Genomic DNA, 18628 nt, shown 5'->3' on the forward strand with positions numbered 1-18628 from the left:
TTCACCCCTGTCTGTCTGTGTGCATGATAGCTCTCAAGGTTGTGGACGGATTCGGACAAAACTTGGTGGACGCGTTAGGTGTGTGAGAACAAAGAATCGATTCAATTTTGCTGAAGATCTGAATCAGATCTGGATACAGTAAAAAAAAAAATTGAGAAATGGGGCAATTGTTCACCATTCGAGAAATGGGTCAAAAACGATTGATTATATAGTATAGCACGGTATCTCTAAAAGTTGTGCACGAGTTGTGACAAAACTAGGTTGATGTAATGAGTTGGTGACAAGAACAAGCCGATTAGATTCTGGTTCAGGTCAGCAGATCCAGCCGATCAATGGGCTACATCATGAAAACTGTTCATCATGGCGGAGGTATGCGCTCTCTCAAGTGCCGTTCTAGTTTTGCACCTTAAATCCTAGGACTTGTCAGCCAATAATCTTGTGTTACAAACAAATTAACTTTGGTGGGATGTTACGATTACTTTAGAATACTGAAGGCCTGACATCGGTTGTCCAAATATGTTAAAATATGGAGAATTAACCTCCGCCATCTTCGAAGATGGATGGAGGTTACTGTTTTCACCCCTTTCTGTTTGTTTGTTTGTTTGTTTGTGAACAGTATTATGGAAAAACTCCTCGACGGATTTCGACGAAACTTGGTGGGGGGGGGGTTAGGTATGGTCCAAGGATCATGCCATTAAATGTTGGACTTGGTCCCCCCCCCCAAAAAAAAATTGTTAGAGAAAATTTTTTTTTTTTGCATTTCTACATATTTTAAGTGATTTCCAACCCCCCCCAATTTTTTTTTGCATTTTTACAGGTTTTAAGTGATTTTCAACCCCCCCCAAAAAAAATTGTTACCCCCCCCAAAAAAGGGGAAATTTTTTTTGGGGCATTTCTACATATTTTAAGTGATTTCCAACCTCCCTCCCCCCCAAAAAAAATTGTTAGAGAAAAAAAAATTTTTGCAACTTTTTTTTCAACAAAATTTCGATTTCTTTTTTTTTGCATTTCTACATGTTTTAAGTGATTTCCAACCCCCCCTCCCCCCCCAAAAAATGTTGGAGAAAAGAACTATAACTCTGTCAGCACTGTTGACATCATATTTAATGAATAAGATATAAGGTTCACTTGAGTGACCCAGCAGTATTGGCGGCGGAGGTTTTGCACTCTCCCGAGTGCTCCCCCTCTAGTTGCCTAATGTTTTTGTATAGTTTGCTTTCCAAGCCAACCCAGCTCTTTGGGTTATCATTTGAATGCCAAATAATGTATTTATTAAACAAGTTGATTTTCTGAATAAAAGAGAAATGCTCATTGAGCTAACTTTGATTTCTTTCACAATTTCCTTCAGGTGTGTTGGAAGCGAGGCGTTAAAATCTGCTGGAAAAATCGGGTTATCAATCGGAGTGGATATGCTGAGAAATAACGTAGAGGACAAGGGGCAATCCGGTGACATTGAGCTACACGTTGAGAGACCTTCCTTCGGGAGGCTCGACCGATCTGAAAAGAAAGTAATTGATGAGGATGCAGAACCTATGAGTAAAGGAAAAGAGGAGGAAAAGAAAAGAGTTAGTGAAGATATGACATTGGGAGAGGGAGCAGCTTCCAAAGGGGTAAATATGGACAAGACTGCGAAAACAGTGGCCGACACATTTGGGTTTGATGTTGGAGGAGCAAAAGAACCTGATCGAGGACAATTCGCTGGCGACTTGGTGGAGATTGGGATCGTGGGTCCTGCGACTGTGGGTGGTCCAGCCCCAGAGATCACCAGACATCGGGAGCAGAAATGGTTGGAGATGCTGAGGAACTGGGATTATTGGATGTCCAAGGGACAGAAGAAGGTAATATAATTTTCTCTCATACTTTTCTCTTTTTATTTTCATTACTTGTTTGATATAATAAGCCTTTTGTTCAATGTTATTTCTTAGGGTTAGGATATCATTCAACAACAAAACTTTTTCCATCATTCCCCCCTTTTTTCAGGGTGTTGGTGCAATAACGACATTCCATCTTCCATACCAATCTGTCCATTGCATCAGTTTTGTGCAAACCCAAACATTCCGTATCTTTCTCGGCATTTTCAATCCGTGACTTTTTAGTACGTCCTCTCTTCCTTCCTTCTCCCATGAGCTTTTATTGTTTTCATTCCATCTTCATCTTCTGATCTTCGTTACACATGACCACACCGACCAAGTCTTCTGTTCACAAGTTATTCTTCACTATAAATGATTTTTAATCTTTTCCTGATTTCTGACCTCTGTATTCTTTCTTTCACAGACAATCCATTCATCCATCCTATCATTCTCGTCTCCGTTCCTTCCATTATTTTACATCTTCGATCTGCGTTTCCCACGTTTAACTTCCATACATCAATACAGATCTGATGCAGGATTTATAAACTCAAACTTTTACACATCACGGAATGTATTCCAAACTGATGTTATTTATTACAAACTGATCTTATTCTTCATTGAACGGATAATTCTGCTCCTCTTGATGCCTCTCTCATGTCTCCGAGATTAGAGAAAGTTTTGACTTTTTCTCAATTATAAATTCTGAGCTCCTGAGTATTTATTTTTGTTCTTTATTTTTTTTTCTTGAAATGATTGATCCTCAGATCTTTTACAGTTGAAAATCCCAGGTTTTGTTACCAAATTCCCAGTGATCCCACTGCGCCTCTTTTGATACAATCGATAACGCTCACTGTGTATACATTGAACTGAATTCCATCAAACTCCTCCGCATGTTGAACAAGGCCATCGTCCGCTTTCTTTCCTTTCTCCTTCTTCACCACCCACCACAACCTTTGTTTTATTAATGTTGATGTTTAAATCTTTCTTCTCTGTTGCACTTTTCCATTTTTGAAACATTTGTTTTGTTTTGTTTTTCACTTTGAGCATTCAATGCTAAGTCATCAGCGTACAATAACTCAATCGGGAATCACAACCTTTCATTTTTCATCAATTCTTCCATCATTATTATAAACAGGAGAAGATTTTAAAATGATCCCTGATGTAATCCTACCTTGGCTTCAAACATTTCAATGCATCCCAGGTTGGTCTTTACCAAAGTTCTTGATTGATTTCTTTATTTTAAATGCATTCCCATTACTACTATTACCATTTCTTTTGGCACGTGCTACGTTCTGAGAGCCCAGAAGACCATCCTTCCAAGTCTTATATTCTATGTATCAATGGTATCATTTCAAATAGCATTCACACCCACTTGGAATGATACGAATGGAAATACGAGGTCCGTCTAAAAAGTAAGGGGACTGAGCCTGCTGTGTGCTCCACTTTCACAACTTGAATGAACCGGTTGCGTCACAGTCTTTCGCAACATTCCAGCAACATATATGATTGGTGATGGTTGACTGTGCTCATTGTGTGATTTTTTACAGGTTGTGCTGTACAGGTTGTCTAGTCTGAGTCGTCACGCTATGAGTCGTGAGTAGAGAGCTAATCTGAAGTTTCTTGCCAAGCTTGGCAAAAACACCTTCCAAATCCTTCGAAATGCTGCAGCAAGTCTATGGGGAAGAAATGATGTCACGTACACGTGCATTTGAATGGCACAAGAGATTCAAAGAGGGATGGGAGGAGGTTGAAGACGATCCACGGTCTGGAAGACCTTCAACGAGAAGAACGGTGGACAACATCGAGCGTGTGAAGCAGATGGTGCACACAGATCATCGACTCGCGGTGTGGATGATTGCTGAGTAACTTTCCATCAACAAGGACACTGTCTGGAGCATCATCACTGAAAATCTCGAAATGCGCAAGGTGTGCGCAAAGATGGTCCCCAAGCTGTTGTCCGAGGACCAAAAACAGCAAAGACTCACTGTCTGCTAAGACATTATCGAGCACCTCGAAGACGATCCAGACCTGCTCGGGAGAGTCATTACTGGCGATGAATCATGGATATTCGAATACAATCCCGAGACCAAACGGCAGAGTCGTCAGTGGAAAAGTCCCAAATCATCAAGACCAAAGAAAGCAAGAATGTAGAAGGTCAAGGTGATGCTCATCGCGTTTTTTGACATCAAGGTCATCGTCCTCTTCGAGTTTCTACCACAGGGTCAAACAGTGAATCAATACGTGTACAAGGAGATCCTCCGGCGACTCATGAGATCAGTCCGGGACAAGAGGAGGGATCTGTGGGAGAACAACGCCGGGGTGCTCCACCATAACAACGCCCCTGCTCACAGTGCCCTGAGCATTCGACAGTTTCTGGCGGAGAGGAACGTGCCAACTCTGGAGCAACCCCCGTATTCCCCAGGTTTGGCCCCTTGTGATTTTTTCCTATTCCCCAAGCTCAAGGGGGTGATCAAGGGGACCCGGTTTCCTGATGTGGAGGCCATCAAAAGGGCCGTGACGACAGAGTTCCAGAGGATTCCAGAAGAAGCCTTCCAGTGGTGCATCGAAGCATGGAAGGAGAGGATGGACAAGTGTGTGAGACTGGAGGGAAACTTTTTTGAAGGGGACAAGCTGTGATTTCAATATATTTTTTGGAATAAAATTTCTGTGAAGTCAGTCCCGTTACTTTTTAGATGGACCTCGTATAATCACCTCGAGCTCTATCAAGTCGTTTGAAGAAAAAATTACCTTGTCAAACTCTTCCACCCACCTCGCCTAGTTGAAGCTGCGCTGCAGGAAAGGTATCCCAGGCTCTCTCCGTGGCACGGTTTGGCTCCGTCTTTCCGGTGGTTACAGTTTGCTGGAGGAACATCCAGGACTTTTTCAGGTTCTCTTAACTTCTGTTTCTTACCACACATGCAAACATTATTCCTGTGAAATAAACTTTATAATTGAAGGTTTTATGATCAGACTATCTGCTCATGCACATTGTGAAACTTTCTCCATGTCATCTTTGCTACCAGATGTTTTGCAGGACATTAAACTCTTTTTGCAGACATGTTTTGCAACATCTATTTTAAGGCATAAGAGGGTCACACTGTAGCCTTATACTGTTTAACACTTTGATTTCATATATTTGCAGGAAAGATGGAAGAAGATGGGATTAAAAGGACTTCTTGTTTTGTTTTTTTGAATTCGGAAACTCACTGTTTAAATTATATTTGATACCAAACTGTGAAATTGTACACTTTGTGCTAAAAGGGAAAATTATTATAAGTGTTCAGGATTTATGATTAGTTATGCATTTATTTTTCTCTTTTTATGAGACTTTACATCAATCACAAGAATAATCAAAATTCAAGCAACAATTCTGCTTGAATTGTTTTTGTACTTGTAATTTCTAATTGTAATTTGCCTCTGCGATTGTATACCACTTGTTTTCGAGTTATATGACCACACTCGTATTGACATATTTTTAACATTTATGATTCTAAAATAACTACAACGGCCCACATTGTGTCGTACAGTACACCCATCCCACTGATAGGCCGAAGGCAGTTGCATCGTTCTCTGTTGATCTGGAATTTATTAGATGCTGGTCTGAAAAAGGAACATGTCTTTCAGTCCTGGAAAATGTCACAATCCACCAAGTCATTCTGGAAGGATCATCAAACAAACCCACCTATCAATTTTCATGCTCAGTCAAATTTTTACTCAAAGTAAAATTTTTACTCAAAGAGCAGTCATGCTCAAAGCACAAATCAATTTTATCAAGTTTGATCTCTTGAACGTCTCAGCCTTAACATCGGCCATGACCTCCCTGGGCCAACCAACAACAAACAGCATAGCTGGCCTACAAAGCCTGCCGCAGACTAGGCATCTTGGGTCGTTCAAAGTCATCGATGTAATTTTAAAGCCCTATTGTATTTATTTCTCTGTCACGCAGGAAGTGACCTCACATTCACGGAAGTGATGTCGCGCACACCACTGAAAGGGAGCACACGCAATATCAGTGTTAGTACCATTCGCCATTTTGTTTCCACTCGGGAAAGGTGAATTTATGCTATTCAAAACTTTTACTACATGCATCTGAATCTGGGTTGATTGCATGACCATTCTGGTTGTTTTCACAACAAAAGGCTCAAGGTGAGATGTTAGTAATTTTTATGTATTAGGGGAACACAAAAAAAACCTTAAAAAATAGTAAAACAAAACGTTGCAAATTTTTTTTTTTAGAAAAGGTGAGATGTTAGTAAAATATACATAGTGTAATTTAACTCAGTCAATTTTTACATTTACTGCTTTTTTTAACAATATTCAATAGTATTTATTTGTACACATGTGGAGAGGTACTAATTATGGTTGAGAGAGAGAGAGAGAGAGAGAGAGAGAGAGAGAGAGAGAGAGAGAGAGAGAGAGAGAGAGAGAGAGAGAGAGAGAAAGAGAGAGAGAGAGAGAGAGAGAGAGAGAGAAAGAGAGAGAGAGGAGATTAGCGCATGAGTGGAAGTGGAGGCAAAGACAGAGGCAGGATGAGGAGCAGGTGGTGGTGGTGAAGCGATAACCACAATCAAAAGCAGAATACAGGAAAGTGCGGTGCGAGAATGAAAGCCATAACAAATAGATTTCTAAAATAATCATACTTTATGAAACAAAAATAAATGTACAAGGCTGTGAATTGTATTTTTTTAACAACTGTGCTGTGATAGGGGGAGGGGGGATGCTCTTGGGCCCATCATTTTTGATGGGATTCCCACCTAGTTCCTTGATAAATCAGAACTACTCAGTCAAAAAGACCTTTATCTGTAGCTCAATGAAGTACTGCTCTTCACATGGCCCATGGCATCAGCATCACCTCTCTCGATCTATTTTTGTCTTTCTCTTCTCTTCTCCCTCTTTAATTCTGTGGAATCTCAAGCTCCCAACAATATTGGCATCTCCCACAATGAGGTGTAAGCACAAGGACTATTACTTTCACATCCCAGACAAGTCTGTGACCTCTCAATTGTTTTTTTTTCCACCTCTCCTCCAGTTTAGCTCCTTCAGCCCTCTGACACTCCGCAGCTCCTCCGGGGTGCACACGTTCTTCCATTAACTTCCTCCTGGTTCAACTTCCAAAATCCAGGCTGACCACACACACCTCAACTCTTTTGTTCCTCTTTTCTTCCCTTTGTAGAACTGCCTTCTGGAGAGGGTTCAATCGTCTTTCTAGGGCTTCAAACAAGCAGTACACCCTCATCTTGTGTGATCCCCCATCCCGAGCTGTAATATTTTTTGTTTCCCCATCATTAACCCTACCTCGCTCAACCTTACTTGGAGTGCGTTTCCTCCTCTCCCCTCTTTTGTTGTTGGTTCATTCCCTTGCTGGGTTTATCTCACTGTGGCTCCTCTCCGGCATAGCCTTACCCTCTTTCAACTCACTTCTCCATGACCCTTGATTCTCCTACAAAAAAGCGGAAATTATCGATGAAAATAGACATTTTCAAACTTTCAATTATTCTCAGCTAAAAAAATTAATTTCAGTAAAAAGTTTATTTTGTCCTATTTTATAGCAATAAGAGATCAATGTATGCGCACAAATAATTCCAACAAGTTCACTCATGAACCAATGGAGAACACACTATACGTTAATTGTTACGATTCTGGGGCTTTTCTTTCCCCCATAATAAAATCTAACCCAACTTTATGAAATCTTCTTTTTCCAGCAATTGGACTCTTTGGCTGTGGAGTCGGGGGTGATGATGGCGATTCAAAGAGATATACAGGCTTCCACCTTGCCCCATGGGACAAGGTCAGCCTCCTACTGAAGAAACACTGCATATGAAGATAGAAAGTTCGATTTTTCTCTGTTATGATACGCCCTGATTGATGGTATACAAACAGCCAGATAATGTCTGGCTTTATCCTCCTCAGCCCTTTTGCGCAATGTACTGAACATTTTCCCTTTGAAATTGCCTGCTGTATTGTCAGTCAGAGAGCCTTCCCGGTATGTATGTTCAGGATACCGAATAAGGGTGGAGTGGGGGCTGAGGGTGGTTGAAGGAAGACGGGTTTTTAAGGACGACCTCTTTATGATAAAACATTTCACTTTTTGAAAAAAAACAACTGATCCATGTAGCTTGTATTTAGATCACAAATACATCGTTTTGCAATCATTATTATTTTGTATGTAGCTGTGGCTGCTGGTTACATCATTGCTGGGAATGTGATTGCGCCAATGATGGAGTGCCCTTGTTTCTGATAATCTGGTACTCATTTTGCCAACATCAAAAGGATGACAGGCTGAGTGAACCCAGCTGGTGTTATTTAACAGGACGATGGGGGCTCAAATTCAAGACGCTAAGATCTCAAGACAGCCATCTTAACCATTAAGCTAACACCAGGCTTCTCATTTTGCAATGAAATTAACTGAAATGCAGTTCAAGGGGGAGCAAGTTCTAAGTTTTGTTTAATTGCCTGTTTTAATCCAATATGATTTACAATACTAAGTGCCCTACACAGGGAATATATACTGTGCAAAAGAGGATATTTTAAAAATGTTTTGAGGATATTGCATGCCTTTTGTGGTTGCTACACACACACACACACACACACACACACACACACACACACACACACACACACACACACACACACACACACACACACACACACACACACGTGATGTACCACCACTTAACACAAGAAGGAGTCCGATAGGTAGAACAGAAAGGATGTAAAAGAGGATGCTACAAAACAATCGACCACTACATACTACAGAACAAGGCCACACTCGAAAACTGTAAAACGAGAACAACCAAATTGTCCACAGCCTGGATAGACTACAAAAAAGCTTTTGACACTGTCCCACATTCATGGATGATAAAATGCATGCAAATGTACAAATTCCATCCACAAATAGTCAAACTGATTAAGAAAGCAATGGAGCTATGGAATGACACAGTAATATTGCAGCACTCAGAATGAAATATCAAAATACCAGATGTGTCGATACGGCGTGGGATCTTTCAGGGAGACAGTCTTCCCCCCCTCTTGTTTTGTCTGGCTCTGGACCCAATGAGTAACATCAACAAACAAGGGCATGGAAGCACCCTAACAACCAAAAGTAGAACATCAAAAGAAACAGGAAAGGTGATGCATCTGCTCCACATGGATGATTTAAAGCTCTTCGCACCAAATGATAAAAAAATGTAAAGAACAATTAACACTAGTAAAACAGTTCTCCGAGGACATTCAAATGGAATTTGGATGAGATAAGTGCGCCAAATGCACATTTGTGCAAGGCAAACCAACAAAAACAAACAACATAAAAATTTACCTTGAAACAATACAGCAGTTAGAAAACGAAACATCATACAAATACCCCAGAGTAGAAGAGGACCACCAAACATGTCACCAACAAATGCACAAAACAATCGCCAAAGAATACCTACATAGAACGAAGTCGATCCTGAAAACGTACTCCTCCGCAAGAAACAAAATCAAAGCCATAAACCAAGTCGCAGTACCAGTGTTCTAATACAGATGTGGAATAATAAACTGGTACCAATCAGAAATCAATGAGTTCGACATCAAAACTAGAAAACTCCTCACCATCCACAAAATGTTCCACAAAAATCAGTGCATCCCGAGAATGTACATGCCGAGAAGAGAGGGACGGAGTGGCCTGATGGAACTCAACCAGGTGCACAGAGCGACGAGTGTAGGACGAGCTGAGTATGTGAAATGCTCAAGACTATCGGATTATATTTGTAAACAAGCATGAATACAACAAATCTGAAAATGTATCCCAAACTCACTTTGCAAATGATTTCCAAAAACTGGTGCGAATCGAAGATGTCGCATAGGAAAATGAAATGGCAACAAATACAGCCCAAACACTTACAAAAAAAAAAAGACGAGAAAAATATTTTTCAAATATATACACGAAGAACTGGGAAAACGATAAAAGAGCAGGTAAATACAAAAAAGAATTGGAACGAGTTGTGATGGATAAATAAGGCTCATTGGAATGGCTAAGAGGAGGTCAGCTCAACTGGGATTGAGAACGAATCATAATAAATGACCAAGATCAAGGACACTACACCAATGGATTTAAAAATATGGCAGGACTGAGCCAGCCGACATGTGTGGGTTCTGCAAGACAGAAACAGAAAGTACTAGTCATCTGCTTTTGGGAAGCAAAAAACTATTATCAGAACAACTTTACACACAACGGCACAACAAAGTACGCAAAGCGGTTCAATGGCATATCTGCAAAAAATTTAACATCCCAGTTCTAGAAAACCCTAACACACACACACACACACACACACACACACACACACACACACACACACACACACACACACACATACACACACACACACACACACACACACACACACACACACACACACACACACACACACACACATCCCCACTTCAAATGCATATCAAAGCCCTGCTGAACATATAACCAGGACTGAAGAGGTTAAACTGTTCAAACAAAGCCTCAATATTCTAGAATGATTGGAAAACAAAGGCCAAGATTGCTATGCTTGTGTTCTTTTTTTTGTTTTGTTTCTTTTTTTGTTTTTAACCCTGGTAGTCCCTTGGAACTCTTAAGATTACTCAAAGCTCTGTTTGCTTTCCGAGCTGATGGTGGTGGAGCATGGATAAATAGTGATGAAGATGGGGAAAGTGATGTGGAAAGAAGAGACCAAGGAAAAGACCTTGCTACACTGGGTGGTCTTCTACTCAATCACATGCCCATTGAGGTGAGCACTTTGGCATCCGACTGCTTAGTTGCAAGTTTGAGAGTCAGACCTGCTGGTCATGTTGAGATTGTGATCCCCATTCCTTGACTTGTACTTCTTGTACAAGTTTTATTTGATAATGCTTGTAACTTCAGTTATTAGGTGAGCTTACCTCACCCTACACCTTCCTTGCACCACCCCTCCCAGCCAGCATTCTGGTGTCTCTTCCAGCTCTGCGAACATTTCCTGCCAGGTTACTACAGCAGTGACTCTGTGAGTTGTGGTTACTATGATGTGTGCTGTATACCCTGGATAGGAACTGATTTTCAGAAGTTGCTGCAGATAACTTTATTTAGAAGTCATTTACATATTACATATGTAGGGTGGGTCACGGATAAAATTAAAAAAAAAATGTAATTGACATTATCTCATCATTTGTAAACATGTAACATGTGTAAAGCATGTGATGTGTAAAGCATGTGATGTGTAAAGCATGTGATTTTCATGTGATGTGTAAAGCATGTGATGTGTAAAGCATGTGATTTTCAGAAAAGTTTTCAGATTGTATGCTGCTTTGTGTAGCCAACTAGCTAAGACCCCAACAGTTCTCTATTTATCCAATGAAATGGAAGACCAATATATAACCCAGTGTGTATTTGTGTATTTGTTTGGCCCCCTTCATATGGACGATTTAAGTCGGGTTTTAAAGGCCAATCTTTTAACACGACTGTGTGTTCACTAAGATCTATTTTTCAGGATAAAAAAACTCTAAAAACATTTTTCATAAAAGAGTAATTGCGTCTCTTCCATTGGAATTGTAGACGGTGACTTGCAACCTGGCCTCAAGGGTGGTATACAGAAGCAATTTAAAAAAACAAAACAATAAATACAAGGCAGAGGGAGGTGACATTCACTGCACATGATGTGTAACATGCACAGAGTAAAACGCGTGTTCGTATGTGGCCGTAGGATGTTTAATAAATAAAGAATATGTAAGCACACCTGACGCTAGGCCAAGGCTTCAGATTTTGGCATGCTCATGAGTCTGCACCATGGCAGCGAAACATCCCAGAAGATAAAGAAAATATGGTCACATTTGTACATGTAGTATTATAAAATAACGCTTCTTGCTACGAAAGATCACATCTTCCAGTTTCTTTGAATGTTTCAAATAAAATAATTCCAACGCATAATTTTAAACGGGCTTTTATAAAGTGTATGTAATAATACATTTGTTCATCCGTCCGTCCATTTGTGTGTAACATCCTGTTCTACCAATTGCTTGGACAGCTGGTTTTACTCCACCGACAAATTAACATGAATAATCATACGCCTGTCATGTTGGAGCGATGCAAAGGCAAATGCATCTTCAGAGATGTCATATTTACAATCATCATGCCCTCCCTATACGTTTTCCCTTCAGTGTAAAGTGACCAAAGCGATTGTTAAAAGGATCATCAAATATCGAAAGGCGTCACGGGCTTTGTAAAGATCACAGTACATATGGCCTTGTGAAGGCATCAGTGACCGAGGCAGTGATCCGTCTTGTCTGTCTATACACCTGGCAAATAACTAAGTGACGTTCTCTTAAAGCAGAGCTTTTATCGCATTGGTTACATGGGTCTGCTTGCTATAATTTCTGACGATTTTCTCTTCGACAACTCAACCATGGACCATAAAAACGCGTCAGTATGAAGGTCTTTGTCTGAGGAGTTCTGGGAATCTCACCACATTGTGAAAGAGAACATCCATCGTTATTTACTTTTCACGATGGGAATATATGCATCAGGAAGAAGATATAATTGGTTTCAGGTCGTTTATTGGCACAATTCGGCTGCTAATGGTCACTTGAGAGTTGCATTTCCATGGGGTCTTCGTATATCTCATGGGATCCGATTGAGTTGGTCAGGTGAGCTGTCGGAGCTGTTTTGATCACGGTTTCTGCGAAGTCAGTGAAAGCATGATGGGGAGGGGAAAGTGTTAAATATTCCACTGTTTTGATGAGGTAATGAAGAAATGTATAGTGAGTGATGTGGGAATACCTGTTTGCTTTTTTGAATGTGGGGGTCAAGAATGGGGGGGGGTCAAGATAGGGCGGCCACTTAAGTGGGGGTTAAGAATGGGAGAAGGATGAGGAGGGGAGGACAGAGTTGTGGTTGTGAGAGGGAGGGAGAGCAAATATGGGACAGAATTGGGAGGGGAAGTTGAGGATTTGGGGGGTGGGGAAGGATTTGAGGGCTTTCACTGGTGGCAGGTGGTTGAGAACTTGTGGTGGGGGGGGTGAGGAGGGGGTTTTAAGGCTTGAAGTGGGGAAGGAATTGATGCCTTGGGGTTTGGAGGGGAGTGTGAGGACTTGGGGTTGGGGGTGAGAGAGCAAAGATGGGGCAGTATTTTTTTTGGGGGGCGGTTTAATTTTTGCAGGGGAAGATTGGAGACTTTGGGTGGGGGAGGAGAGGGGTTGTTGAGTTGTGGTGGGGGTGAGTGGGGAGTGAATTTGAAGGCTTGGAGTGGGGTGGGGATTGACACCTTAGGGTTGGGAGGTGGAGTGTGAGAACTTGGGTTTGGAAGGTCGAGGTGAAGGTTGAGGACTTGAGGTTTGGGAGGTGGGAAGGGGGAGTGAGGACTTGGGATTTGGAAGGGGGGGGGGGTGGAAGAATTGAGGACTTGAAGTGACATTTTACATTATGCAGTCCCTGCTAGTTATTGTTATTATTATTATGATTGTTATTATGTTTAATAATACAGAATTAGAAAATTGTTGGCTATATAAAATTGCATAGATCATCACTGAGATAATAGATCCAGCTTAGAGGCTGGCTTGGTCCTTGACAATAAAACTCCTTTGTTCCTCAGGCATCTCTATCTTTGGATGCCAGTGTGCTAACCTGGTTTCTTAATCGCTGCGCTCCGCAGCTGACTGCTCGATCCTCCTTGGCTCCCCCCTGGAAGGCCGGGGTTCGCTCTCTTGTCTTCTCATGCTTCCCCTCTCTGTTCGCCCACTCGCTTTCTCACATTGCTCTACCTCGACTTTGGGACATGTTCTTCTGTGAAGGTTTCCCTTTCTCTTCACTCTGTCGCACACTTTTTGGCATCACGATTTCGGTGTCGAACCAACTGTTGAGTGTCTAGCAAAACAAAAATAACAAACCTTTTCTCAGTTATTCTCATGACGGTCTCTTGTTAGAAAAGTTTTAGGAAATAGGGTCAAGTTTTTCTAACTCAAAAATACAAATTTAGAGTGCAATTATCTTTGGATGGCTGTCTTTGCAGGAGTAAGAGTGCTGTTCAGGTTGGCTGCTACTTTTCTTCGAGCTGGTGTGAGAGGAGCTCGAGGAAACCGGGGAATTAAAGGAACAGGACCAGGGGGATTTGATGGGACAGAAGAGGGTGTTGTCCGGGCGGTGAGGAAGTGTTGAAGTGAAACTTAGTTTAACTTTGGCTTGGGCTAATGCTCAAGATAGAATTATCACATATGAGAACACAAAATATAACAGAGAAAAATAAAAAAAGAAAGAGAAAAACAGATCCCATATTTCGTTTATTGATTGATGATTCCCTCACCCCTCATCCTCAGATCTTGGAGCAGCCTTTGTCTGAGATGGATCTTGAGCGGGCCTATGCCTCACAGTCCCGCCGACGCACCTCGACAGAACCTAACCGATCTTTTGGCTCACGAGCCCCATTGCCTTCTGACTCTCCACCCCCCCATCCCCAGCTTGTTGTCCTTGGTCTCCGCAGACTTACAGCTCCACGTGATCTCCGTGGACCACGTCGTGGCACTGCAAACAGTGGCAGCAATAAATTGCCACATGCAACACCCCCAGCTTCCCCAACAAGTATCGCAAGTGGTGCTAGCTTTGCTAGCGTTGCTAGTCGAGTGAGTGGGAGGTTCTGGGGAGGCAGCCCCACTTCTGCTGGAGTTGGTGGTCGAGAGAAGGTTTGGCAACGACATCTTTGGGAGAAAAAGGAAAGGAGGGCTGGAAGTGGAGCAACTGCAGGTCGAGGACCAGGCCGAAGACTGAGTGCTGGTCTAGTTTGCTCGACTGGAGAACCCGGTGGGTTGGCACCTGGTAGTAGGGGTGATGGGGTACGAAGGAAAAGTAGAGAGACTTTAAGTGGGGGTCAAGGTCATGGGTCATGTGAACCAAATGCTATAGGACGAGAAGAAGGGGCCCGGACAGAAGACGATTCTTCCTCCGGTCGAAGACGGAGCCGTGAAAGTCGAGAGAGCCGTGGAAGTGGGGATTCTGGATGGAAAGGAAGTGATCGAGGCTCAAGCCCATCCAGTCGAGCACCGGAAACACACACCATTGGAATCGGTAGAATGGTGTCAAATGAAATGGGTTTAGAAAAAGGAGGGAAAAATAGGGGTTTTGAAGGCGATATGAACAAGAAATGAATTAATATTTTGCTCATAGTTTGAGATTTCTTGCCTATTGTGGACCAAATGGCCAGGCCCAAAAACGTTGCCTTTGCTGGCACAATTCAGAGCCCTTATGCTTGGTGCTCTCGGCAGTTGATGGGAGATGTATGGTACTGTCTGAGGGATAGCAGATTCCAACTTTGGCGATTTGGCCTATTTGGTTTCAAGATGTCCATGTACACTCCCTATACATTGGTTAGGCTGAAGTATGCTATGTTAACTTAACTTAACATTCAGTTACACAGTGTAGGCAAAAGGTTTGGACATTGCATTGAGAGCTGTGAGAGATAGGATGCGAAGTCTGTAACATTAAGCTCTTTACATGCTGTTTCCTCCTTATGATATGTTATACAAAGACCAATCGTTCTCAAAAGCCTCATTCAAAACTCAGTATTTCTCTTTTAATTTTTTTCATATATTTGTGTTATATTTTAGTCTTTTAGTCTTGATCCTCCATCTATATTCTGTGTCCTCTTGTAAACCATTTACTTTGTCTCCTCTCCCCATATTCATCCCCATCAGCCCAGTATTCTTGCCTATATCGTTTATGTGCCCATGTTTGTACAAAACTTTAGTGGCTTGGTGTTTTTTAATTATTGTTTTGCACACGTGGCTTGGTTCTGTGCCTCGGGAGTGTTTTGTAAGCAAAAATCTATTGTGAAAATCTATATTGATATTTAGAGCTATATTGCTATTGATATTTACATCTATATTGTTACTTGTTCCTTCATATTAAAAGTTGTTTGTGCAATCTGGGTGCTTGTTATGTTGCATCAGCATTTATAATTCGGTTAATGTTGCATTACATGATCCAGAACACCCTAATCTATATAACAATACGCTTGTTCGTCCATATGTGTGTGTGTGTCTGTCTGTAACATTCAGATCGTGTGTACGCAGAGAGAAGAGAGATTATTTATTTCCTCTGTCTGCCTGTCCAGTATTCAAACAAAATTGAAAATGATTCAAAATGGAAAACTTATTGTTTTTAAGGACATCATAAAGGACACAAACATCAGGCACGAATAACTAATGTCACGTGTTGGATGAGGTGAGGTAACAGACTGCGTCAATGGCGGTAAACTTCTGGAATTACTTTTTTTATACCACCTTTAAAATCTTTATTTTATTTTAATTGAATTGTATATATGTACTTCGCCACTGTAGAACACAAATCACCTTGCTACCACTTCCAAAAGGCTCTAATTTTGCAGTACTTGGGTCTTGGACATGTTAAATAAGGTTGTGTGTAAGAGACTGCGTCAACTGCGATAAACTTCTTAGTGGGGCAACTTAGCATAACAATTGTGCATTTTGTGAGGAAAGCACCAAATTTGGCACACTCGTAGCCTATCATATTATGAACAGATTTGGATATTGGGCCATCTCAAAATTTTTGATGGCAGTGGAAAATGGTTGCCACAGCCATCAGCGGCTGAATTTGAGATGGCCCAATATCCAAATCTGTTTATAATATGATAGGCTACGAGTGTGCCAAATTTGGTGCTTTCCTCACAAAATGCAGAATTGTTATGCTATATTTACCTAAGTTGCCCCACTATCTGGATATATATATTTTTTTTTATATGGCCTTTAAAATCTTTTATTTTAATTGAATTTATAGACTTGAACACTGCATGGGATAAGCTGTTCTATGAACTCTCTAGTTTATGCTTCAGGTATCACTTTCATTGAGTGAATTAAAACCTCTATTGAAGTCCACTTGTTTCTATTCAACAACAATTTCATTCATTCAAGTCAATCTACCATGTACAGGTTCCTCAAACCAAAGAGATTTGACACTCATCCAAATTCGAGCATGGAGTTGAACAATGGTTCCATTGGCAGTGCACCTTTGTGAACCTTGTAACATCCATCGCTACTTACAACCCGGACAAACGGAATATGTTTATTAATTACGTTCCATCTTCTGTCTGAGTATATCACCGAGTGTTGGATTATTTAATTTGAACCTCTGCTTATAATGAGCGAAAGGAAACATTTTGAAAATTTTGAATTATTCTCACTCAGATACCACCATCACTGCAATGCATATTGTTAAGTTGTTTAAAATTTCTTTAAACATAAAGATGATTTGTAATACAGCTACCACCAGGTGGTGCTAAACAATACACATTTACATTTAGGGTCTCACCCACACCCTGAACCCCATCACCCAAATATGCTACCTCAACAGAAACCATATTTGGAGTTCAGTGTCAGGTCTGGTCAGATTACATCTGTAACTTGCTACAGGTACCATGAAAAGCTGTACTAACATGTTCCATGGTCGGGTTATCGGCGACTAAACCATCTCCCCCACCAAGTTTCTTGGTGAGGAGGGTATATGATATGGACACCCAGCAGGATGAAAAACAAAACCTGTCAAAGGGTGGAGGAGCTCCTTGTGAGCCAACATCCATATCTCGTGCCCAACTGTGTCTGCGGACGTCCTCCTGCAGTTGGGTTATTTTTTATTAGAAGGTTGGTGGCAGGCTTTGCATTCTGGCCACTTTAAAACCCTTCATGCCACAAAATATTCCAAAAGCATTTTTAAAATCTGAGAACGCACTCCGTGGGAGTACCTCCTGTGCAACTGCCTTTCACAGGGCAGCTCACCAGATGACAGGATTGGGGCAAAGTCTTTGGGACCCCCAATCTTTGATGAAAGGAGGGAAACCACGGGGTAACCTCTCTGGGTCAGACTGCGGTTGTGTCTGTCGGAGTGGTGCTGAGTTGTCGTCCACCAGACGGCAGTCTCCTCAGGTTAACCTGAGGTGGCCCCTTTGGGTGGGTGCCTGGAATGTCCTATCCCAAAGAGAGGATGATCACCTGCCTCTTATCATCTGAGCTCAAGCATTTGGACATCAGTATAGCAACACTCTCTGGGGTTCAGAGACCGGATTGTGGTGAGATCATGGCGGGTAATTACAATGATTATTGGTCTGGTCGCTATGATGGTATCCATGCCCAAGGAGTTGCTGTGGCTGTGTCCAATAAGCTGACTCCAATGATGATTGACGTAACACTGGTCAAGGAGCGTATTATGAGATAAATGATTCGTCACTCCTTGGGTGTCATTTCCCTGGTCTATGTTGATACTCCGACTGAGGTGAGTGATCTCACCATGAAGGACGCATTCTTTGCCACGCTCGAGTCTGTGGTCGATCAGTGCCCCAGATACTCTTCTAGTCTTGGGGGATTTCAATGCATCGACTGGAACTGATAGGGATGGTTATGAGGTGTGTGTTGGTCCCCATGGGTCTGGAACTATGAATCAGAATAGCACTAAGTTCCTTGACTTTGCAAGAAGTCATGGACTTAGGGTGGCTGGTTCATGGTTTCAGCGCCAACAAGCTCATCGCTGGACTTGGTATTCCAACGCTGGTGGTGTGGCAAAGGAGATTGACCATGTGCTCGTTGACGGTCGCTGGAGGATGATCCAGAACTGCAGGGTTCACCGGAGTGCTCAGTTCCTCGATACTGACCACAGGCTTGTTGTAGCAACTCTAAAGTTGCACCTTAAATCCAGGAGAATGACACCATCCCAGACTCGGCTGGATGTTGGCAAGCTCAAGGATGAGAGGGTAGCTGAGGAGTTTGTGAATAAGCTGAGTGGA

The 18628-nt window shown here is 41.8% G+C and overlaps 1 protein-coding gene across 14 annotated transcripts in view; it reads left to right on the forward strand.

Annotated features, from left to right (window-relative positions):
* The window catches only part of LOC147026031 (uncharacterized), a 90358-nt gene extending 74599 nt beyond the window's left edge, over positions 1-15759 (forward strand). For 13 of the 14 annotated variants that reach the window (XM_085880992.1, XM_085880994.1, XM_085880991.1 and 10 more), the window contains 8 exons: positions 1349-1838; positions 4630-4737; positions 7553-7638; positions 10438-10606; positions 10793-10858; positions 13439-13637; positions 13856-13986; positions 14160-15759. In XM_085880992.1, the coding sequence (XP_085737118.1) occupies positions 1349-1838; positions 4630-4737; positions 7553-7638; positions 10438-10606; positions 10793-10858; positions 13439-13637; positions 13856-13986; positions 14160-14984 (2074 nt within the window). In that variant the 3' untranslated portion in view covers positions 14985-15759. The remainder of the gene's footprint in view (positions 1-1348; positions 1839-4629; positions 4738-7552; positions 7639-10437; positions 10607-10792; positions 10859-13438; positions 13638-13855; positions 13987-14159) is intronic. The other variant, XM_085881003.1, reaches the window with a different exon arrangement.
* The last annotated feature ends 2869 nt before the right edge of the window (positions 15760-18628 follow it).

The sequence above is a fragment of the Eptatretus burgeri genome, chromosome 5 (genome assembly GCF_056783735.1).
Source record: "Eptatretus burgeri isolate ZD-2024b chromosome 5, Ebu_testis_v1, whole genome shotgun sequence".
NCBI lineage: Eukaryota > Metazoa > Chordata > Myxini > Myxiniformes > Myxinidae > Eptatretus > Eptatretus burgeri.